Below are 19,161 nucleotides of genomic sequence, written 5' to 3' on the forward strand. Positions count from 1 at the left end.
GCAGATATTCAAGTCGAGCAGCCGTAGTCCATCAGCATTTCCATGGCAACGGTGCTCAAAAAACAGGAGCAGGCCTCCACTTCTTCCTTCATGTCAGTATGTATCCCATTATGGTTGTAGTGTGTGGACAGAAGAGCTCTGCCTGCTCGCCACAGCTTTATTTATTTTACCGTCTTTCATCTGCAAACCACCACCAATCTGCATCAGAGGGAAATCCACTCTGTGTATCCCATAGGTGTCATTTAGGATTGATTCCCTGGAATTAGCAGACGTCAAAGTAGAACCATGTGGCTGTCTGTCTGTCTGTCCTTACCAACACCTGTGATAAGGCTCTTTGGACACAAAGAAATGACACACGAGTATGTTTGGTTATCCCCTCATTAATTATGTCCCAGAAGGTTTATATCTCAAATGTCTTTCACTCTCTTGCTGAATATTAAGGGCAGAAGTGACTATAAGAAAATGCAAAATCGACTAAAATATGATCTTCAGACAAATTCTTTTAGAGTCTCCAGAATTAAGGCAAAATTATCTTATTTTCTCCTTTGAAAAAGTATTTAATGAACAGGAATATAAACACAGTGATCATTTAAATTCAGATGGAGATGTTTCCTTCAGAATATATGAGCTCCTTTGGTAAACATGACCTCTTCACAAAAACTGATAAACCAGTCTACATTTAGCCAACAAGAGTTGTGAGGTCAAACAGACACTATGTAAGACTGTCACATGTCACCCACAGTGGTCGATATTGATGAAGTATCATTCAGTAGCAGGATCCACTTATTTAGATAACTGGATAGCATGAACACTGATCCCTCATTCGATGGGAAAAAACCCTAAAGCCTGCAACGCTGAAGTAAACAACAGGACCACCAGCAGCTTCGGTACTGCAGTATTTGTTTCTGGCAGTATTTATCACATGTACTCTGCACCCCATCAGGGAAAAACAGAAAAGTCATCATAAGATCCTTAAGTGGTTCTTGAATTTGGCAAATAACGAAACTCCGAAGCTAAATTTAACTCTAGCGGGATGGTTTCACGCGTAAAAGAATTTGCACAAAGAAAAAAACAGACTTTGGAGTTCTTTTCCTCATATACTTCCCAGTTACTGTGTGCTACTTTGTTTGCTACATCTGTGACATTTCTGACTTGCAAGGAAACCAGCAGTTAGACATTAAGAACAGTTGCAACTTGTATCATGTACAAATTTATTGATAAAAATGTGAAACAAACACCAGAACCATTTTTTGCCAAATAGTAGCAGAACTAAAAACAATCTAAAATACTTATGAATGAAGTCATTTAATTATCTTAGAGTTTGAATCATATAACAATAGAAGAGAAACGGTATCATTGTCAAAGAAAACCTGGGAGTAATTATTGCACAGAACACCCTCATAATTACATCAACACCCTTGAACCTCTTTGAAGAATACAAATATTTGTATGAGATGCAAATAATGCAACCATTTTGCATATATTTCACTTCATAAGTGAAAATTTCTAAATCTGAATCAACAAAACTCATACATTCAGATATTCACATTACCAGGAGTCTAGCTTGTGTGCAACATTTTCTACAATGAGTAGAAGGTGCAAAATCAAATGGCTGTAACCACAAAAGAAAACCTGCAAAACTCACAAGAGAAAATATAATCACATTCTTCACCTGATATATCAGTCAGTTCATGAATACAGCTCAAAAACCAAATTATTTTTGTGTAAGTTTTCTTTTTAAAAAGCAAGCTTTGGCCTGACCGATGTTTTTGACCGCATTAAGCCGCATTTACATTTGATTGCTACACGCAGTCACTCAAGCAGTTCTCCCTTCATTTGGTTGAAAGCGAGAGCAGGACAGAGTTGACGGATCCAACATGAAACATCTGCCACCTGATAGATTCCTGAATCAAATCGCCCATAGCAACGGCTCAAACTCTGGCTTTTAAAAGAGCTATTTCACCCTAATACATGGCCCATTACCAAATGGCCATTCATCACATTAACCCTACCTCTAGAGAGCTGCCAGTGTCTCGGTAAGTACAGTGCCACAGTGCTTTCTGTCTCCAGTCAGGACACACTCAGCAGCATGTCCACTTTGCCATGACTGTGTTTACCTCAGAAATACACAAACGCTGCCTGCCGCAGGCTCTATTAACGAAGCGAGAAGAAACCTCTGCGGATCCACAGAACATAGACTGATTGACCCTCTTATGTTATACACAGAATTTTCTGTTTGTACATTAATTGTCGTTTTGCAGGTTTTACAGTAACATTAACAGTACAATATTGTGTGCTGATAGGCAAGATTTATACACCCTACATGCAGTCTGTGCAGCGCAAACTTCTCTCCACCATCCATGTGACTATCCATGATTTTTCTGATGGAGACACAATACTAAGGGTTGGCACTAAATGTCCCAGAGAGCATGCAAATTCAACAATCGGCACACTTGAGACACATAAAAACACAGACGACTATATTTTAAAAATTCACAAAAATAAACACATTTACCAAACCTTTAATTAGCATGAAGCTGTGTGCTTTAGCTGGAATTAAGGAGCTTCAGGCCGAGCTGTGGTGAGCCTGATTACTTAATAATATGGTGATAAACGCAACTATCAATCAAAGCTGCTGACAGGACTTACAATTCAGGAGAGATTGTCCAAAATAAGAGCCACTGACTCTCTCATTGTGGCAGCATGTACGGGGGTGTGTAAAGGGATACTCACTGCAGTCAGCAATGAAGTTTTTTGCACCAATGCAGTTAGGGAAAGAAATAATGTGTCACTTTTATTTACTGAACACAACTGCAGTAACTACAGGTATGTCTTGAAAACAACAGTGGTGCAATCAGCTAAAATCTGAAGTCACTCAGTGTGGAGGACGACAGTGACACTATGTTTGCAACAGTGGTGGAAGCCACAGTAAACACATCTTACAGTGCATTTGACATAAAGTAATCTGGAGCTCAAAGTAATGTGTGTCCGATGTGGTTTAGACAGTGAGGATGCAGTACGATCCCTCACCGTCATACACCATAAAAATACTTTGTAATCCAATGAGAAAATATCTCAATATGGAATTGATACCTTAAAAGTTACAACCACCTGTAAGGTAAATTACTTTTTGTTCATTTAAATTGATTTGATTTGTGGAATATGCTAATATGTAGGCTCCGTTTCCACCTTGTTGGTATCAGTTCAGAATCTAATCTGCCTTATTCATCCAAGCCATTAAATTATTGCATAGATATTTTAGCAGCTCTACAACTTTATCTGTTTGGTATTTTTAGGAAATGTTTTTCCCTTCATATATGACTGTAGAGATATGTACTGACTTTTGCTAGCTTGCTTTCATAAAATCCACTCAATCTACTTATGTAATCATATTTCCACACAAACTGTTTGTTTCCTACTCATGCAACCTGCAGACACAAAGTCAGACAAAAGATCTGATCATTGACTGGCTTTTAAATGTAAGATGTTCAACAGATACACTTACTATTAAAATGCACAATATTCATGGAACCAAGGAACATTTACTTCAACATATTCACCTCTGTTATTTCGGGTTTCAAAGAACTTATTTAACAATCAAAAATAAAACTTAAAAATACTCCTGGAGGTGAAGGAGGCAGGGAATACGTTGCTGGAGTATGTATCAACAAACTGAGAGACGATGAACAGCCTGCAAATATTAGATAATGAATGTAAATGAATCTTAATGTTGTATTAAAGTTTGAATTACTGTATTTGTGTGCTGTACAAATATTTGGGCAAATCCCATTTGTTGATGCTTTGGCTGTATTGTTTGTTGAAACTGTCATATGAAAACAGCCACCTTTGAACTGGGTTAAAATTAACTGGATGAAATTGAACTGAATTGAATTAAATTAAATTGAGTTGAAGCAAAATGAACTGAAATGAATTAATAAAGGGTTTTGAAAGTAAATAGTTATTAAAAGTAAGGCTTTTGTTTGATGTTTGATGGCATTTTTACTCTTTTCTTTTGAATATCTTTATCAATACTATGGTAATAGAAAAACTAAGAAACTTAGAGCATATGTACTGAACACTATTGATGCTAAATCTGTTTTTTCGAAATATACGTACATTTAAATTAAAATAAGGGGTGAATACAATTAAGCATTTCACGCCTGTAGTTGAAAAATGTCTCTGAAAATGTTTAAAGTGCAATTACACACTGAGATGTAACTGCAAACAGTTTTTACTTAAAAAAAAAAAAAAACATGAAATGTGTGAAGATGCAGGTTTTCATTTACTGCCAGTGATGTGTGTTTGTTATCTACCTTCATCAGAAAGCAACTGGACATGATCAACTCTGTGTATGGAAAATCCTGAAGCTCCAATGCATCAAAAATTCTCCAGCTTTCGAATAACATTCTGCTGAATGAGTTACCCTGCTTTTTATAACAGTCTTATCTCCTGAAATAATCAGCGTGGCAGTAACACATCCACCTTTCCTTGCTGTCGGCTGCTTGTTTTGGCTCTAAACGTTGCCGTTCTCTCAGCAGCGGTCTACCGTGCTGCTAATGCTGCTGTTTTCTGTAGGTTGAAAGTTTTCGCCGCAGAGATGACGTGAAATAAATTCTGGCTCTGAGAGCTAAATCACAGCAGCTCTCGGGGACTGCAGCTATTCTCTCTCACCTCGCCACTTTTAGCAGACCGTGGCTGATTTCCTTCCTTGCGTGACTCCGAAGTGTAAACACACAGCCAGAGTGACTCATCACTATTTCTCACTTCCACGGTCTGATATAAACACATGAAAGGGTCAGGGGTCACTTTGGGGGTGGTGAGGGGCCCGGCATGTCTCCTCATAAGACGTCTTCCATTCTGCGAAGAATTCACAGCTTCCTGTGGCCAAAGCCGCACGTCTGCCCACTCCAACCTAGAGGAAGGAGAAAGAGAAACAGTTAGAAATGGAGGAGAGGGACGGACGGGCCATTTGGGTGATTGATTATCTTTCTGCCACGCTGCTCTTCAGCAAAATGGAAAGAATGCAGTGAAGATGAACCTGTATCTCTTTTCCCGCCTGGCAGGACAAGAAGTAAGGATGATGTCTGAAGGCAAGATGGAGGGGATGAAGTAAGGTTGAGTTTTATGATATGACTCATTCTGTTTCACCTGTTCGCAAATTGATTTATAAATCATGAAAACTTTGTTGATATGCATCTGCCAACTTGTCTTTTGGGCTAATTGGCACTCCATGAAACTGGGATATCTAAGAGAATCCTGTTCAGCACTTTGCCCTCTTGAGTCCTGCATTACAGCAGCGTAGTCAGGGTGGAAGGGAGGGTTAGCCACTTCCTCCTAGGCCCCAACGTGAAGAAGGGCCAAATACAGGCCAACATCAATCACTTTGCACTCCGCAGCCCTCTCAGTACCATTGTTATAGAGCAGACCAACGGAAAGAGGCCGGTAGCAGGTGGAAATAAAAAGCCCTTTGACAACTATAGGGTTAGATTCCTCCCAAGATCGTCACAACATTTACACAAGCCGAAGGGAACATGGCCTGGCTTCCAGCATCAGGCTACACACACAGACTTACATATATTTAGTGAACACATGCAGCCACGAACAGCCACTGCAGACACACAAAACCAAAAATGATGCAGCCACTTACACACAAATGCACAGAAAAACAACACAAAGACAGACAGATGGACACACTCTCAATATAAGAAATAAGGTGTTAAGTTAAAACTGTCACCTTAACAACAATATTTGCTCAATTGCTTTGTTGAAGTGACATTAAAAGTAGCTTTTTGCAATCAAGTTTGCAATTCCCTGTGCAGATGGAGACGTTATTGAATTAAGGGATGGCAGTGAATATGAATATGAGCAGATGTGCCTTGGACAGATAGTCAGCATACAATGTTTTTGCTGTATAATTTGTTTTGTTTGCTTTTTTTCTCACTTGACTGACACAAATTGTCACAAATGTCATATCCATATCCTCAGACTCATAACTCAGTCAAATCAAAACACACACACACACACACACACACACATCTCTTTCCCACAAAGACACACACTCGCTCACTCTGTACAGCGCTGTTCACTGTGGTTAAATGTAAATAAAGCAATTCAGAAATCACAGAAAAAAAGGCATTCCTTATGATTTGACCTTGATTTTTGCTTTCAGTATTTAAAAAAAAATCTAGATCATTCTCTTTCAATGCAAAAACAACCTGCTAATAGCCAGAACAGCGTTGCTTTCTATGCTGCATTTAGAACAAAAAATAAGCAACCAGCCTGTTAATTTAATGAGGTGCATCTGAGGTCATTTTCATTTATTATCTCTGCATTTGTTGAACTGAGGCTTCACATGTTATTTTATACATTGCACCTTGGTGACTTCACAAGTAGAAGGAATATTAGTGAGCTGAAGTTAGAAATTATATAAGAAGTATAAGAAAAATGGCCAACACGGGTTTTCATTAACAGTCTCCTCATTTCTGGAATAACAGATATTTATTTTCACCTGGTCTTCTTCTAATGAAATACCTAACCTCTGGTTTATGGAGCCAATTATGCATTAATTCTGACTGGCATTATTTTTTACTTGCCGTGGTTTTGGTCTATATTGAAATGTGTACAGCCCTTCGGTCAACTCTGGTTATTTTAAATATGCTATATAAATAGATTCGATGAGATTTTATTAGATTTTCTTGCTTTTTCCATTAAAATCTCCTGTTTAAAATTTATTTCAGTTACACTGATTTCACCTAAACTCAGTTTTCACTTGTCGTATTGAGCTATTTGTGTGCATGGTTAAAACACAGAGATTATTTTGTGTGTTTTGTGAGAGGTTCGAGATCATTTCTAACAACTTAACAATGCCTTCTTCAGGGAAAAAAAATGCACAATTTGTAAAGTAAATAAATTGAGATTCAGACAGTCGTTTTGTGTTACACCAATAATTTTTCCTCCCTCTTCTTCTTGCCATATGACTAGTCTGTCCTTTACCAATTGCATTATGTTGCAGCTCCAATATTTGAGCTTTTGTCCTCATTCCAGCTCCTCTCTGTCCTCCCATTTCTGTCCCTGGCACTGCCCACAGCACCCACCACACCTCCCCCACAGCTGCACTCCTCTCTTCACTCGGGATCACAGCCTGAACCTGGCAGGGTCTCTGTCACATGATGCCCATGCGTGTGATGCTTCGCTGGGACCCCCCTCCACTCAGGAAATGCTCTCGGCCTTTTTCCCACCCTAGTGTTCCGCTGTGGAGAGCCGGGCATTACAACTGAATCCAGTTACCATCCCAAAGCATTCCTGACTGATTCCAACCACTGCCTGGCTATGAGTTCCCACAGACAACGAGGATATGCCCTAATTTCAAAACGGCTGGAGCACTGGGTATCAAGTTGTGAACTACCAAAGCTGTTTATGGCAGAACAGAGGAGTTTGAGCTCCACAATAGGCAATTACCATGCCCACTCATCCCCCTCCCCTTCATTCAATTTGTGGTTTGTCTGTAGGTGGATTCGGTTATGCGCAGATTAAAAATAGTCAGCCCATTCCAGACAAAAACTGCGAGGGACATGGAACACACATTGCACCAATGATATCTCCCATTGTGGTGTACTGTTTGGGAATTCTTAATTGCTTTTTCCGAAGCTGCTTGCCACAGGAAAATCCCCCTTCAGAGTAAAAGAAAAAAAAAAGAGTTGGTGGGCTGTGCGTAAACACCATAGATATTATGTAAACAGGTACGTATAAACCCATGTCGCCCCATGTGCACCCATCAAACTGCCATCAAGGCAATATCAAAGGAGCTAACCTGCAGCAGAGCCAGCTGTGGCCTGTGTCTGCCCTCCCTCGATCCTTTGTGTTCTGCCCTGTGGTTTCTGCTTCAGCTCTCATTATTGATGTCTGTCCCTGCATTGGACAGACCGAGATGGACCGGCCCTGGGAGGTGTGCAGGACTGCAGGGTGGGGCGCCAGGCAGGCTCCCACTCACTGTGTGGGACTGAATCTTCCTAGAAAGGCCAAAGTAGAACAGAGAGGACCGTGAAGATGAGAACATGCGAAGGAAAATGCCTTTGTGTTTTTAGCCTTATAAAGGAGCAAAAAGTAATGATCTTATCTGCAGAAATGGTCACAGGATTTAAAAATTATGCCTGCTTTTGTGTTGAGAAAATACGTCTAAATAACAAAGTAATGCTGCAACTGAATTTAATACAGTAAATGAAACAGATTCTACACTACACTGTTTACTTTAGTGATGATGTATGTGTTGTTTGTTATGAGAGAATTATACAAGAAAAAAACTTTGGTAAAAATAAGTGCTCAAGGTGATCCCTAAGTAAACTTAAAACATGACTAATGTGACTAATAACACCAGTAATGCTTCATTAAAAGACAATTTTTGCTGTACGTTCAAATTAAAACATCAAATCTTCTACTTTGAGGAACACACACAAGCACTGCAGTGGAACAAAGGGACAGCTAAAACATTTTAGAATCCTTCAAAATTCAGGAAAAATGACTTAATGTCAGTAAATATAATAATCTATAATGACCAGACATGTAGGTTTTTTGTAAATATATGTAACTACTTCAGTAAAAGTCTGATATTTTGCAGTTTTATAAATTCAGTATATTATAAAGTTGTCAACAAACCACAACTAAATATCCTAGAAATATGCATTTCATTGAGTATGTTAAAATATTCTGCAAAATCATTACATAAATTCTTCTATACAGATTTTTGTAAACACATTGGGCAGAAATACATGTCAACCAGCCATATAAAAACACACACTGAACCCACAATCACATATTTTTTCTTCATACTTTAACCTCGAGGCGAGCAAAATGTTCCCATATTTTTATTCTTTTAATATTCCACATGTATTCCTTGCATATCTTTAGTTCTGTTTTTACAACACACAACAAAACAAGCAGCCAACTCGCTGAAACGCCCGTTTGCTCTGAGCAGCAGGTATTTAAAACTATGAAACATTTGCCCTGCAAGTGCTAACCACATTTGGACAGTTAGGAATTTGTAAAAACTCCGGACCTGCCAAATCCTCCCCACTGCTGTCCTTCGTGTCAAATTATGTGGTAGTGCCTATGATCACAAAATAAACCAGAAAGAATTTGACATATGCTTTTATTCTTTTATTCTTTGTTGGAGAGGAATGTTTCGACATGAGGCTGTCAGGAGGGAGACGGTTTTAAAAACAGAATCAAATCTGCTTCATTGTGTGACAAACAAGAGGATAAAGAAAATGGAAATTTTACGATTGGAGTTATCTAATTAGAGAACAGAGCACACAGGGACTGGTGCTGAGGGAGGCCCGAGTTCTCACAACGACGGTTTTTATCATGATGAGCTCTTTATCTGCGTTGGATGTTTTAACAACTGAAAAATAATAATTAGTGTCGAATGATCCATGAGCCACACAGACGTCAAAGAACAACCACAATAGCCTAATTCAGTCGAGTTTTAATTTTATCTCTGCGGTCTCTTAACGAGGTCTCATATTGGATTTTTTGACGAATTTTACTAACAAACAAAATGGAAAACTTGAATTCAATTCTATTAAATGTCGACTTTCAGACGTTAGTCATCGCTTTGATCTGTGATTTTATTCGCACAAATGTTCGTGCAGCAGGTGCAGACAGGTGTGAGATGTGACATCACAAGTCTCACCAACCAATGGGAAATAACCACAGCTCCACCCAGCTGCTTACTTATTTCAGTCATTGGGGGTAAAATAAATATGTTGCGAAGGAAAAAATGATTATTAAAGCTATATAGTGAAATTTGTCGCAAATTTTTGGACAAAAATAATTAAAAGACCAATTTCTTATTTATTTATCGATCATTGTGCAGGTTATCAGCAGCTATAAATGACAATCCGTTATTAAACTTCAACGACATTAAAAACTAATCCAGATTTTTTTTTGTCATTTTCAAATAAATAACAGGAAACGAAAGATGACCGCATCATTTTCAACGTGTCTGAGGTGAGAGCGCTTTGTTATGTTTCCCCTCAGATTGCAATCTGCAAAATGATGCACAATGAAATATCTTTTTTTTTTTTTTTTTTTTTTTAATTGAAAACCGCCCCAGTTGCGGTATAACTGGATCAGCAGCAGTGCCGTGCTCAAGAGCACTGGGAAATGTATGCGAGAATGACATTAAGCTAACGAACGTCTGATGAGGGACTACTTTTCTCTGCGCCATCACACACAACCACACACATAACAAGATAGAGGGCAGATATCTCGTCAGGGAAATTAAAAAGTCATAAAGCGCACGGTGCTGCAGCTGATTAGTGGAGACGGCGGTGCCCATCAAATACACTTCAAGTCCATGTTCGGGCCCAACGCGCGCAATCAGCGGTCTGCTAGCAATCCCGTCCTTTTCTCGATCACATAAACACCACTTAAAGGAAAATATACACGGCCACCTACAGCGCAGGGAAAGTGATGAGGGGGTGCCCACCTCCACATTACACTGTTTTCAATTAAAGTGACAATGCTGAGTGAACTACAGGCGACACTGCAGAGGCACAGAGCCAGAAACCCAATTAGGAAGCATCTCTGCGTTGTTGTTTAAACGCAGCAAAAAGTCGTGTTGCATTAAAAAAAACATGTTATTAAAATTATTTCATAATCAGAAATGTAGTATTATCATTTTCAATATGGATTTTTTCAGATTTATGATTGTGAATGCAAGGGTAACATATTTGTTACTGTTAGAAACAGCGTGGAAAACCGTCTTCTAATGAGCATCTCTGCGTAAAACTGAGCTTGTCACTTGTATCTGCACGTCTTTACATGGAGATTTTACTTCACACGAGAAAATGAAGTACACAAAACAGACAGAGATAGCTATGCAATTTTTCAAAAGGTTAAAAATATGTTTTCTGTCAAACTCCGAACCATTTTCAGGCCTTCCATTAGTCAACTACACCATTTGCATTGTCAGTTTCTTTTAAATGGAATTGCAACTGTTTGTCCTTATCAGATTTTATTTATCTACCAATTTACTAACTTAAAATAATATTAATTTTAAAATATACTTTTCTTCTCCTTATTATATTAACAAATATACCTAATCAAAAGTTTAACTTTGAATACTGTTTTCTATTTTTTGTGGTTTTCATCTATAAGTATTGAGTATGTGATAAAACATTTTTAAAAAGCTTACTTCAAAACTTGATTCAAGTTCAAGTCGGATGAGCTCAGGGCCAGTTGATCGATCACTCTGTCGCGCTGTCCTCCAAACAAAGACTGCGGCCTCTTGGTGACCCTCTATGGCTCTTTTTTCACCACCGAGGAGGGAAACTGGCTTATTATTCAAAGATGATGCTTTATGAAAGAAACTTTGAATGTAAATTTAAGGCTTAAAATTCTATGAGTCACCTTGGATTTGGTCTAATCTCTTAAATGTTTAATGTGGTCCTATAAGGCCTGATCATATTATATTGCTGGACCGCCACTGTTTCTGCAGGATCTATGATTTGTCACTGTATTTGTGTATTTTATGATGACGAAGAAAGAATATTAAAATTGTAACTTGCTCAGATGATGTTGCTTGATTCAAAATAACAGGTTATCAGTGAGTCTTATTAATATACAGTAATATCAGCATCATTTTAGATTGCAAAGATAAAACTAATCCCCAAATAAGCTTTACAAGACTAAAAATACAGCACAGTAAAAACCGAAGTATTCTGACTGATGATGCTGTTCACATTGTTAAATAAAGGCCTACATTTTCTGTATTTTTGTCCTATTCATGATGTGTGACATCTTGCAAGAATTAAAGTTAATTCACGTTAGAATGCTACCAACTAGCAAATATTTACGTGTGCAGTTCTGCAGATTATTGCCACAACGTGACCAACTAAAAAACCGGTTCCAGTGCACTAAATAACGGTAAGGCGGCCCGGAAAGCCTGTCAGGACTGTGCACTCTGCGGTGTACCTCCACCTAAGTGGCCGAGCATTCCTGAGGATGCAGCGCTGTCAAATATTTCATGATGGGACGTCATGGAAAAGTGCATGACTTCGTCTGCGACGGAGCAACAGGGAAGCTCTGACCTCGAGTCTCAAGCCTCAGTAATGATCAACATAATCTGCCACCGAGGCTCTCATGGCAACCGTATCCTGCTTTGGCATCAATGTTCAGAGTGCAAAGTATTGAAAATGTGCCTGTGTCTATTAGAAAACATATGCTGATGAAAGTACAGCATGAGATTATGATTGTGCATATTATTTGTGATTATTAAGCCCTCCTGCATTACTCCTAATGAATATTAAAGCTTCTCAGGTGACGTGAGGTAATAAAAAGTAATACACTTTACTGTTTTTTTTTTGTTTTTTTTTTACAGGGGAAAGAAGAATGCAGCAGGGAGTTGCGCATCACCATCCAGCAATGACGGTTTGCGTAAACATTACGGACACTGGCTTGGGTTGGACTTGTACAATGAGCACAAAAAGTCCAAATACATGCAGCCTATATATAGGCATAACAAGGACAGACTAATATGACAGGGGGGAATGAGCGTGAGAGAAAGAAAGCCTTAATGGAATGAAGTCATCAGCGGTAATTAAATGCAGTGGGCAGAGAGAGGACGGGAGCGCGCCTGCCCCTGGTGCGCGCTGGGTGGTCCGCTACGCTGATAAATGTGTGGCCCTCACTTCAGGCGAGTGGCCGAGCAGGCACCGGTTAAAACAATACTTACATTCATTTATCCGAGGTTTGAAATCTCCTCTGCAACAGCAAAAAACTAACCGTGGCACGTCTGTCACCTTCGAGTTGACAATGAAAATTTGACAATGAATCGTTTTGTCGCTTCCTCTGTACCAAACCGCCTGAAACAAAAAAGCCATCCGTTTATGTTTTGGGAGAATTTAATCATCTGGAACATTAATAAAGCACTTGTAATTTCTACTATACAACGAAAATCGATTTAGTCCCCTCAAACTAAAATGTAAACACTGTTTCGGCATAATATTACAGGAACTTTTACGCACAAGGAATTAGGTGGCCAAACATCCTCCGGTTTTACGCACAGGTTACAATTTGCATGTTCAAGCACTATTTACCCCGGTATTATTTTCCATGGTGTCACAACCAACAGCCATCTGAAACGAAAACGCCGGTACAGTTTACAAGCTCATCTAACTGAAGCCACGGATATGAAAAAGGTTACAGGCTGCAGCTATCGAGATCTCTGGGGAACAATAAGCAACCTACTGTCAACAGTTTTAGGCTATGGACTGATCGCCTTCCAGTAGCTCTCAGTCACAGCTGGGTACAAGGCAGCAAAACGAGAAAAAAAGAAGCTTTTCGATGTTAGAAACGCCAAGAAATAAAACTAGCTGATGTGCTTCTTCCAGTAAATTGCAACACAGTTGAAGCACAGACAGACTAAGAGCTTAATGCATATTTTGACCAGACTCTTTTCCTAATTAACCTATATCATGTCACAAAAAACAAATTAACCATCCCAAGTTTTCCATTGTGGTCCTTGAGTTTAAGTGGCTACAGTTCTGCTGGGACTGAAAATGTTAAATCCACCTTACTTCAATTCCTGGATCATTCGATGGGAAACTGCCTGCAGGAGTCGATCTCAGGTCCCCGTCCGAGTTTCTGTGCTCACAGCTCGGCAGAGCTTCCACCTCACTCCTCCCGCGTCCCTGCGTAAATATTATGACTGCATTACACAAACAATATTCATGTGTAAAAACCGTCCAGCATTTACAGAAGACGCTGCGAACGCGCGGGCATATCGCATCAGATTGAGTATTAGCTGATCTAACGGGGCTTTTGCTTGATTTTTTATTTAAAGAAGGCCAGGGAAAATGTTTACATTTTGCTGTATAAACATCCTGCCCATGTTCCTGTCTATCTTTTACAGAAATCAGCAGGGTGGCTTGGAATATGAGGGGCATGTTCTCTGCTAAATGCTGTTCATTCTCTAAAAATGTTTTATAAAATATTCCATGAGTTTATGGACAATATAGAAACGACGTAGCTGCAGTGGAAGGTGCGTGGAGTGTGTGAGCAGAAATGGCGAGATATTATGTTCACTTTAGGTTTATAAACGTACATTTCAATGATTATTTCAAAATTATTGTGTTAAAAGTAAGAATAACAACAGAATAAAATCCTATTAAAAAGCAAGGCATTAAAAATCTGCTTCTCAAGGCTGAATCCAGTGTAGAATACTGAGAACAGTCCTTCTCTATGCTCATATGAAGCATTAAAAGTTTTTAAAGTGTATTTTTATTCTATTATGTATAATACATTATAAGTTATTGCGGGCTATATGTGGGGTATTTTCCCTATTTCAGTGTAAGGCAGGAAAAAAAACATTTCGCTGAAAAGTGAACGCACGCAGATGTGCATGCTTACAGCCCACCACTGGAGTAGGAGGGAACTGGGCGGGTCCCAACATTAGGATGACCAAGACATACAGCTTCCAATGCGCCGATGGCAACAGATAAGTAAAAAGTGAGCTCCTCGGACGCACGACAACACACCAACTGAAGTGGAAAGCGGCTCCTGTTCTGCTCCTTATCCCATTTCGGACGCTGCGTACGAGGCGGTCCAAACTCCAAACTGCTGCGGGACTGAACCAAAAGCAAAGAGCTGAGAAGAGAGTCGCGCCTTTGGCTTGTGTCTACTTACTGCTCTTCTTTTTGTGTGTGTGTTTCTTTATGACTGCGAATTCGTTGAGAACTTATTTATAGGTGGAAAACAATCGTTTTTTTTTTTTTTGTTTGCCATCTCGACGACTAAGTTTAACTAATGACGGCAGAGGTCCAGCAGCCCCCAGCGCAGACTCCTGCCCAGAGCAGCCCGATGTCTGCTCCGGAGAAGTCCCACGGACAGACGGTGGTGATGGAAACCGCTTCCTCCACTACGAAAACCAAGAAGACAAACGCAGGGATCCGACGACCAGAGAAGCCGCCTTATTCGTACATAGCTCTAATAGTCATGGCTATCCAGAGCTCTCCGACCAAGCGCCTGACGCTCAGCGAAATCTACCAATTCCTGCAGAGCCGCTTCCCGTTTTTCAGAGGCTCGTATCAGGGATGGAAGAACTCCGTGCGTCACAACTTGTCCCTGAACGAGTGCTTCATCAAGCTGCCCAAAGGCCTCGGCCGGCCCGGGAAGGGCCACTACTGGACTATCGACCCGGCGAGTGAGTTTATGTTCGAGGAGGGCTCCTTCAGACGGAGACCCAGAGGCTTCAGGCGCAAGTGCCAGGCGCTGAAGCCCATGTACAGCATGATGAACGGCCTGGGATTCAACCACATCCCCGAGTCTTACAACTTCCAGGGGAGCGGCGGGGGCCTATCCTGTCCGCCCAACAGCTTGTCTCTGGACAGTGGGATTGGGATGATGAATGGACACTTGGCAGGTAACATGGAGGGGATGGGTCTGTCCGGTCACTCCATGTCACACTTGTCGACCAACAGTGGACATTCCTACATGGGAAGTTGTACAGGATCCACTGGGAGTGATTATCCCCACCACGACAATTCCGCCTCCCCTCTGCTCACCAGCGGGGGAGTCATGGAGCCTCACCCCGTCTACTCGAGCTCGGCCTCGGCGTGGGCTCCGGCCCCCTCGGCATCGTTGAATAACGGGGCTTCCTACATCAAGCAGCAGCCTCTGTCTCCTTGCAATCCAGGAGCGAACCCTCTGCAGCCCAGTTTGCCCACACATTCACTAGAGCAGCCGTACCTGCACCAGAACGGCCACAGTACCACAGATCTGCAAGGTAGGCGCAATCATCTCCAAAAATATCGTGAAAGGTTCACCAAAACTTTAGCTGACTTTATAAAGAAAAGTGTCAAATGTAACAGTAAAAGTGGCACGAGAGCGCCAAACACGAATTCACATTTGGAGCATTTAATTATGAGAAGTTTTAGAGAGCATTTCCTACTTTTACTCGACTTCAGAAGTGTTCAGATTTTTATGGTCTTGTGCCAAAAGCGGGCCGAATGGAAATACTGAGCAGCCCCGCAGTGAATTACACTGGATTTATTTTGTACCAATAAACACGGGCTGATCTCTATTGTGCAAAACGGAAGGCTTGAAATTAAGACCATTATAGAAAAATGATGCAGCTAATAAAAAGCACGTCTTTTATCCCACAGAAATGTAGTTTGGTCACTGTTTTGTTCCTAATTAAATATAGCAATAATGCGCAAAATAAAATCCAAATATGAGGGGTTTTAGACTGAACATCAGCAGTTTGTGGAAGTGGTAGATGAGAGAGAGAGGGCAAAGAGAGAGTCTGCCGGGACAGTTCAGAGTCGTGCCAATCTCAGGGCAAGAAAAACAAGCGCGGTTTGGTCCAGCCTGCCTTGCCCCGAGGCTCCCAGTCCTCCGGGACTGGCGTGCAAGAGGGCCACTGTCAATTAGCCCTGCAAGCCCGCCTCCCCCTTTTGACAATCTTAATCGTGCTTGTTAAATGGACTTTAGGTCTGGGAGGAATATAAACCAGTTAGATTGACAAAGTGACGCCTTATACACTATTTCTAAATTAAATATGAACCTTAACTTAAAATAAATACACATTTTAAAGAAAATGTCCCTGCTTTAAGAAAAGTAAAAAGGACTGGTATTATTAGTATCATTATGTTAAGATGATTTATATTATTCATGGTTGCATAAAATCGTAAATAAAAGTTAGTTTAACAGCTAAACATCCCAAATTAGTTCTTAAAAAAAATAATATGAGAATTCTAAAATTACTGAAAATCTGTTTGGTTTTTCTGACAATCTTACAAACTGGTAGTGCATGCAATTCATAATGAATTTTACATTTTAATTATTAAATTTGCTTGTGAAATTATGGATTTATAATAATAATAATAATTTAATCCATGTCTTAAAAATGTCTTTGTGCAGGTATTCCTCGGTACCATTCCCAGTCTCCCAGCATGTGTGACCGAAAGGAGTTCGTGTTCTCCTTCAACGCCATGACGTCCTCAGCCATGCACTCACCGGGCAGCAGCTCCTACTATCACCACCAACAGGTCTCCTACCAGGACATCAAGCCCTGCGTGATGTGATGCGATGATGTCCCCCTACACCCAAGGGACACAAATCTGCCGACCAGAGGACGCTGTCACAGACTTTGAGCCACGCAGCAGAGTGAACTGAAACGAGAACGAATGCGTAAATTACCACTGAGAGACTTAAAAGGCTTGGCCCTAGCCTTGGAGAGTGCGCTCACTGCTTCCAGTAGACCGGACTACTATGTTTTTACGCAGAGACAAAGACAAGGAGACATTTACAAAGCAACCACGTAATAATAATATATAATAATAAAAAAAAACCTTCTTTTTTTCTCCATTGCATTATCATCGACCAGCGGGGTAAAGAGTGGGCGCAGGGATCCTTGCTGTTGTTTGGTACTTAGTCCTGCAGAGCGGATGACTATCATTTCTACACTTTTTTTGTTCATGTTTATTCATCTTGTTAAAGCAGGCCAATGTAAAAGAAAAAAAAACAAAAAGAAAACAAAAAAAATCAAAAAAAATGCACACTTCCATTTTTCTCCGTCTAAAGTTTTTATCAGACTTTTTTCTTTGACAAATTTAGACTGAGGTTCTGTTTTTTTTGGACTTAGCCAACCAGCGTCGATTATTGAAACGATCAATTATGGACATTGCATATATTCTGTATGTCCATATACTGTATACTGTGTAAAGATGACGGCACTTTTTTTTTTTTGAATAGCCTATAAGCGCAACATTTTATTTATTCTGTAGGCCTCTATTTTAATTTCAGGCGAATTTTGGGCCAAGGAGTCATTTGCTTTATTGGCAATATTTGTCAGAACGCTTATTATTTGTTTTAAAAATGAAAATTGAGGATATATTGTAAGCACTGTTATGTCGTTTGTGTCAAATATATTGTAGACCATTACTTCCAGCACTGTATACTTATATATTGGTAGGAAAATTAGCGAGGGTCCATCTGCGAGGGCTGATCTTTAGGCTTTTACTACAACAAATCATTTGTAAGAAATAAAATATATCTGCTGGGCTGTTTGGGCCTGTAAATCCACAGAAATAAGACAGATTTCAATTTTGTCACACACACCCACACAAACACACACACACATCTCTGGTGTTGTTTGGGGGAAACAAAAGTGAAATTGGAAAGAAAAAAAATCCTTTGTAATTCTCAACACATGGATAATTATTATTAATTCTAAATATTTAAAGCGAAAAACTTCACCCCTTTTGCTATAACTCCACAATATCAATTTTATAGAGTTCTTACATGAATGTATATTATCGTAATCAATCTAAAACGGTGAACAAACTGAGTTCATGTGGATTGAATCTGCATTTCTGGGACAAATTTGAACTTTACGCACAGTTCTACTATCAGTACAATATTACTTCAGATAAATGTTACAGAAATATCACGCAGCAGTCTGTTGTTTTCACCTGGCAGGAGCTGGTATTTTGTTATCTGATATTATATGAACAAATCAGGTTTTCCACAAAACAACGATTAATTAAAATGAATTGTTTGAAAAGTTAATCGTAGAAAGCCTCCTATGTAAGAAGAGCGTGCAGCAATTAAGGCGGAACAAATCAGAGGCAGAGATCTCACCCGCGTTTGGTTACAGGGTGAAAACCTGCAGCACTCCCACTGTCCTGGTAGTTGTACAGTTGTTTTCCTCCAAAGCATTTTGTCCAAAGAATACTTCTGCGTAATATCCTGCTGGAAATATAATAAATGGTGCTGATCTAACCCTTTAAACTAGTGTAATGATTAGTTCCAGGGTGTCCAGCGAGACGCACAAATTTCGCCAAATATACACAAAGAATGGGTTCAAGAAAATAAAAAACTTCTAAACGGTAAAAAGTTAAGTGCTTCAACGTGAAAGGGAGCTTTGTTTCTCCTCTAAAATATTATTTCCTTACTAAATACTATAGAAATACAAACCTCACCATGTACAGCGAAGGCACAAAAATAAGATACAATTAAATATAGATACAAATAATGAATATGTGAATTTCTCAATGTCTTTACACACCAGCGAACTGTTACACAGCCACAAATTATTAAAGGGCATAAGATAATTTTTCTAATTGCTCCTTTTTAAATTCTTTATTGTTTATCAATTAT

At 39.7% G+C, this 19,161-nt stretch overlaps 1 protein-coding gene and 1 long non-coding RNA gene across 2 annotated transcripts; one reads left to right on the top strand and one right to left on the bottom strand.

The window, feature by feature from the left end:
- Positions 1-1,182: 1,182 nt before the first annotated feature.
- LOC118471200 (uncharacterized) lies at positions 1,183-13,869 on the bottom strand. The gene is made up of 3 exons (XR_004848437.2): positions 13,578-13,869; positions 7,811-8,009; positions 1,183-4,912 (listed from the first exon to the last, which is right to left on the bottom strand). It is a non-coding gene; the product is annotated as an uncharacterized LOC118471200 (long non-coding RNA).
- Positions 13,870-14,485: 616 nt separating this feature from the next.
- On the top strand, positions 14,486-18,792 carry foxf1 (forkhead box F1). Its single transcript, XM_023283290.3, has 2 exons — positions 14,486-15,784; positions 16,921-18,792. Exons 1-2 carry the CDS (start codon positions 14,806-14,808, stop codon positions 17,082-17,084), a joined length of 1,143 nt encoding a protein of 380 aa, XP_023139058.1. The 5' UTR covers positions 14,486-14,805; the 3' UTR covers positions 17,085-18,792.
- Positions 18,793-19,161: the final 369 nt, after the last annotated feature.

Source organism: Amphiprion ocellaris, chromosome 1 (genome assembly GCF_022539595.1).
Source record: "Amphiprion ocellaris isolate individual 3 ecotype Okinawa chromosome 1, ASM2253959v1, whole genome shotgun sequence".
Classification (NCBI taxonomy): Eukaryota; Metazoa; Chordata; class Actinopteri; family Pomacentridae; genus Amphiprion; species Amphiprion ocellaris.

What these genes read in the sequence shown, in the direction of transcription:
- foxf1 (XM_023283290.3), top strand. Translation starts at nt 14,806, where the DNA reads ATGACGGCAGAGGTCCAGCAGCCCCCAGCGCAGACTCCTGCCCAGAGC. An exon ending in CAGTACCACAGATCTGCAAG is followed by an intron (nt 15,785 to 16,920) that starts GTAGGCGCAATC and finishes GTCTTTGTGCAG; the next exon opens with GTATTCCTCGGTACCATTCC.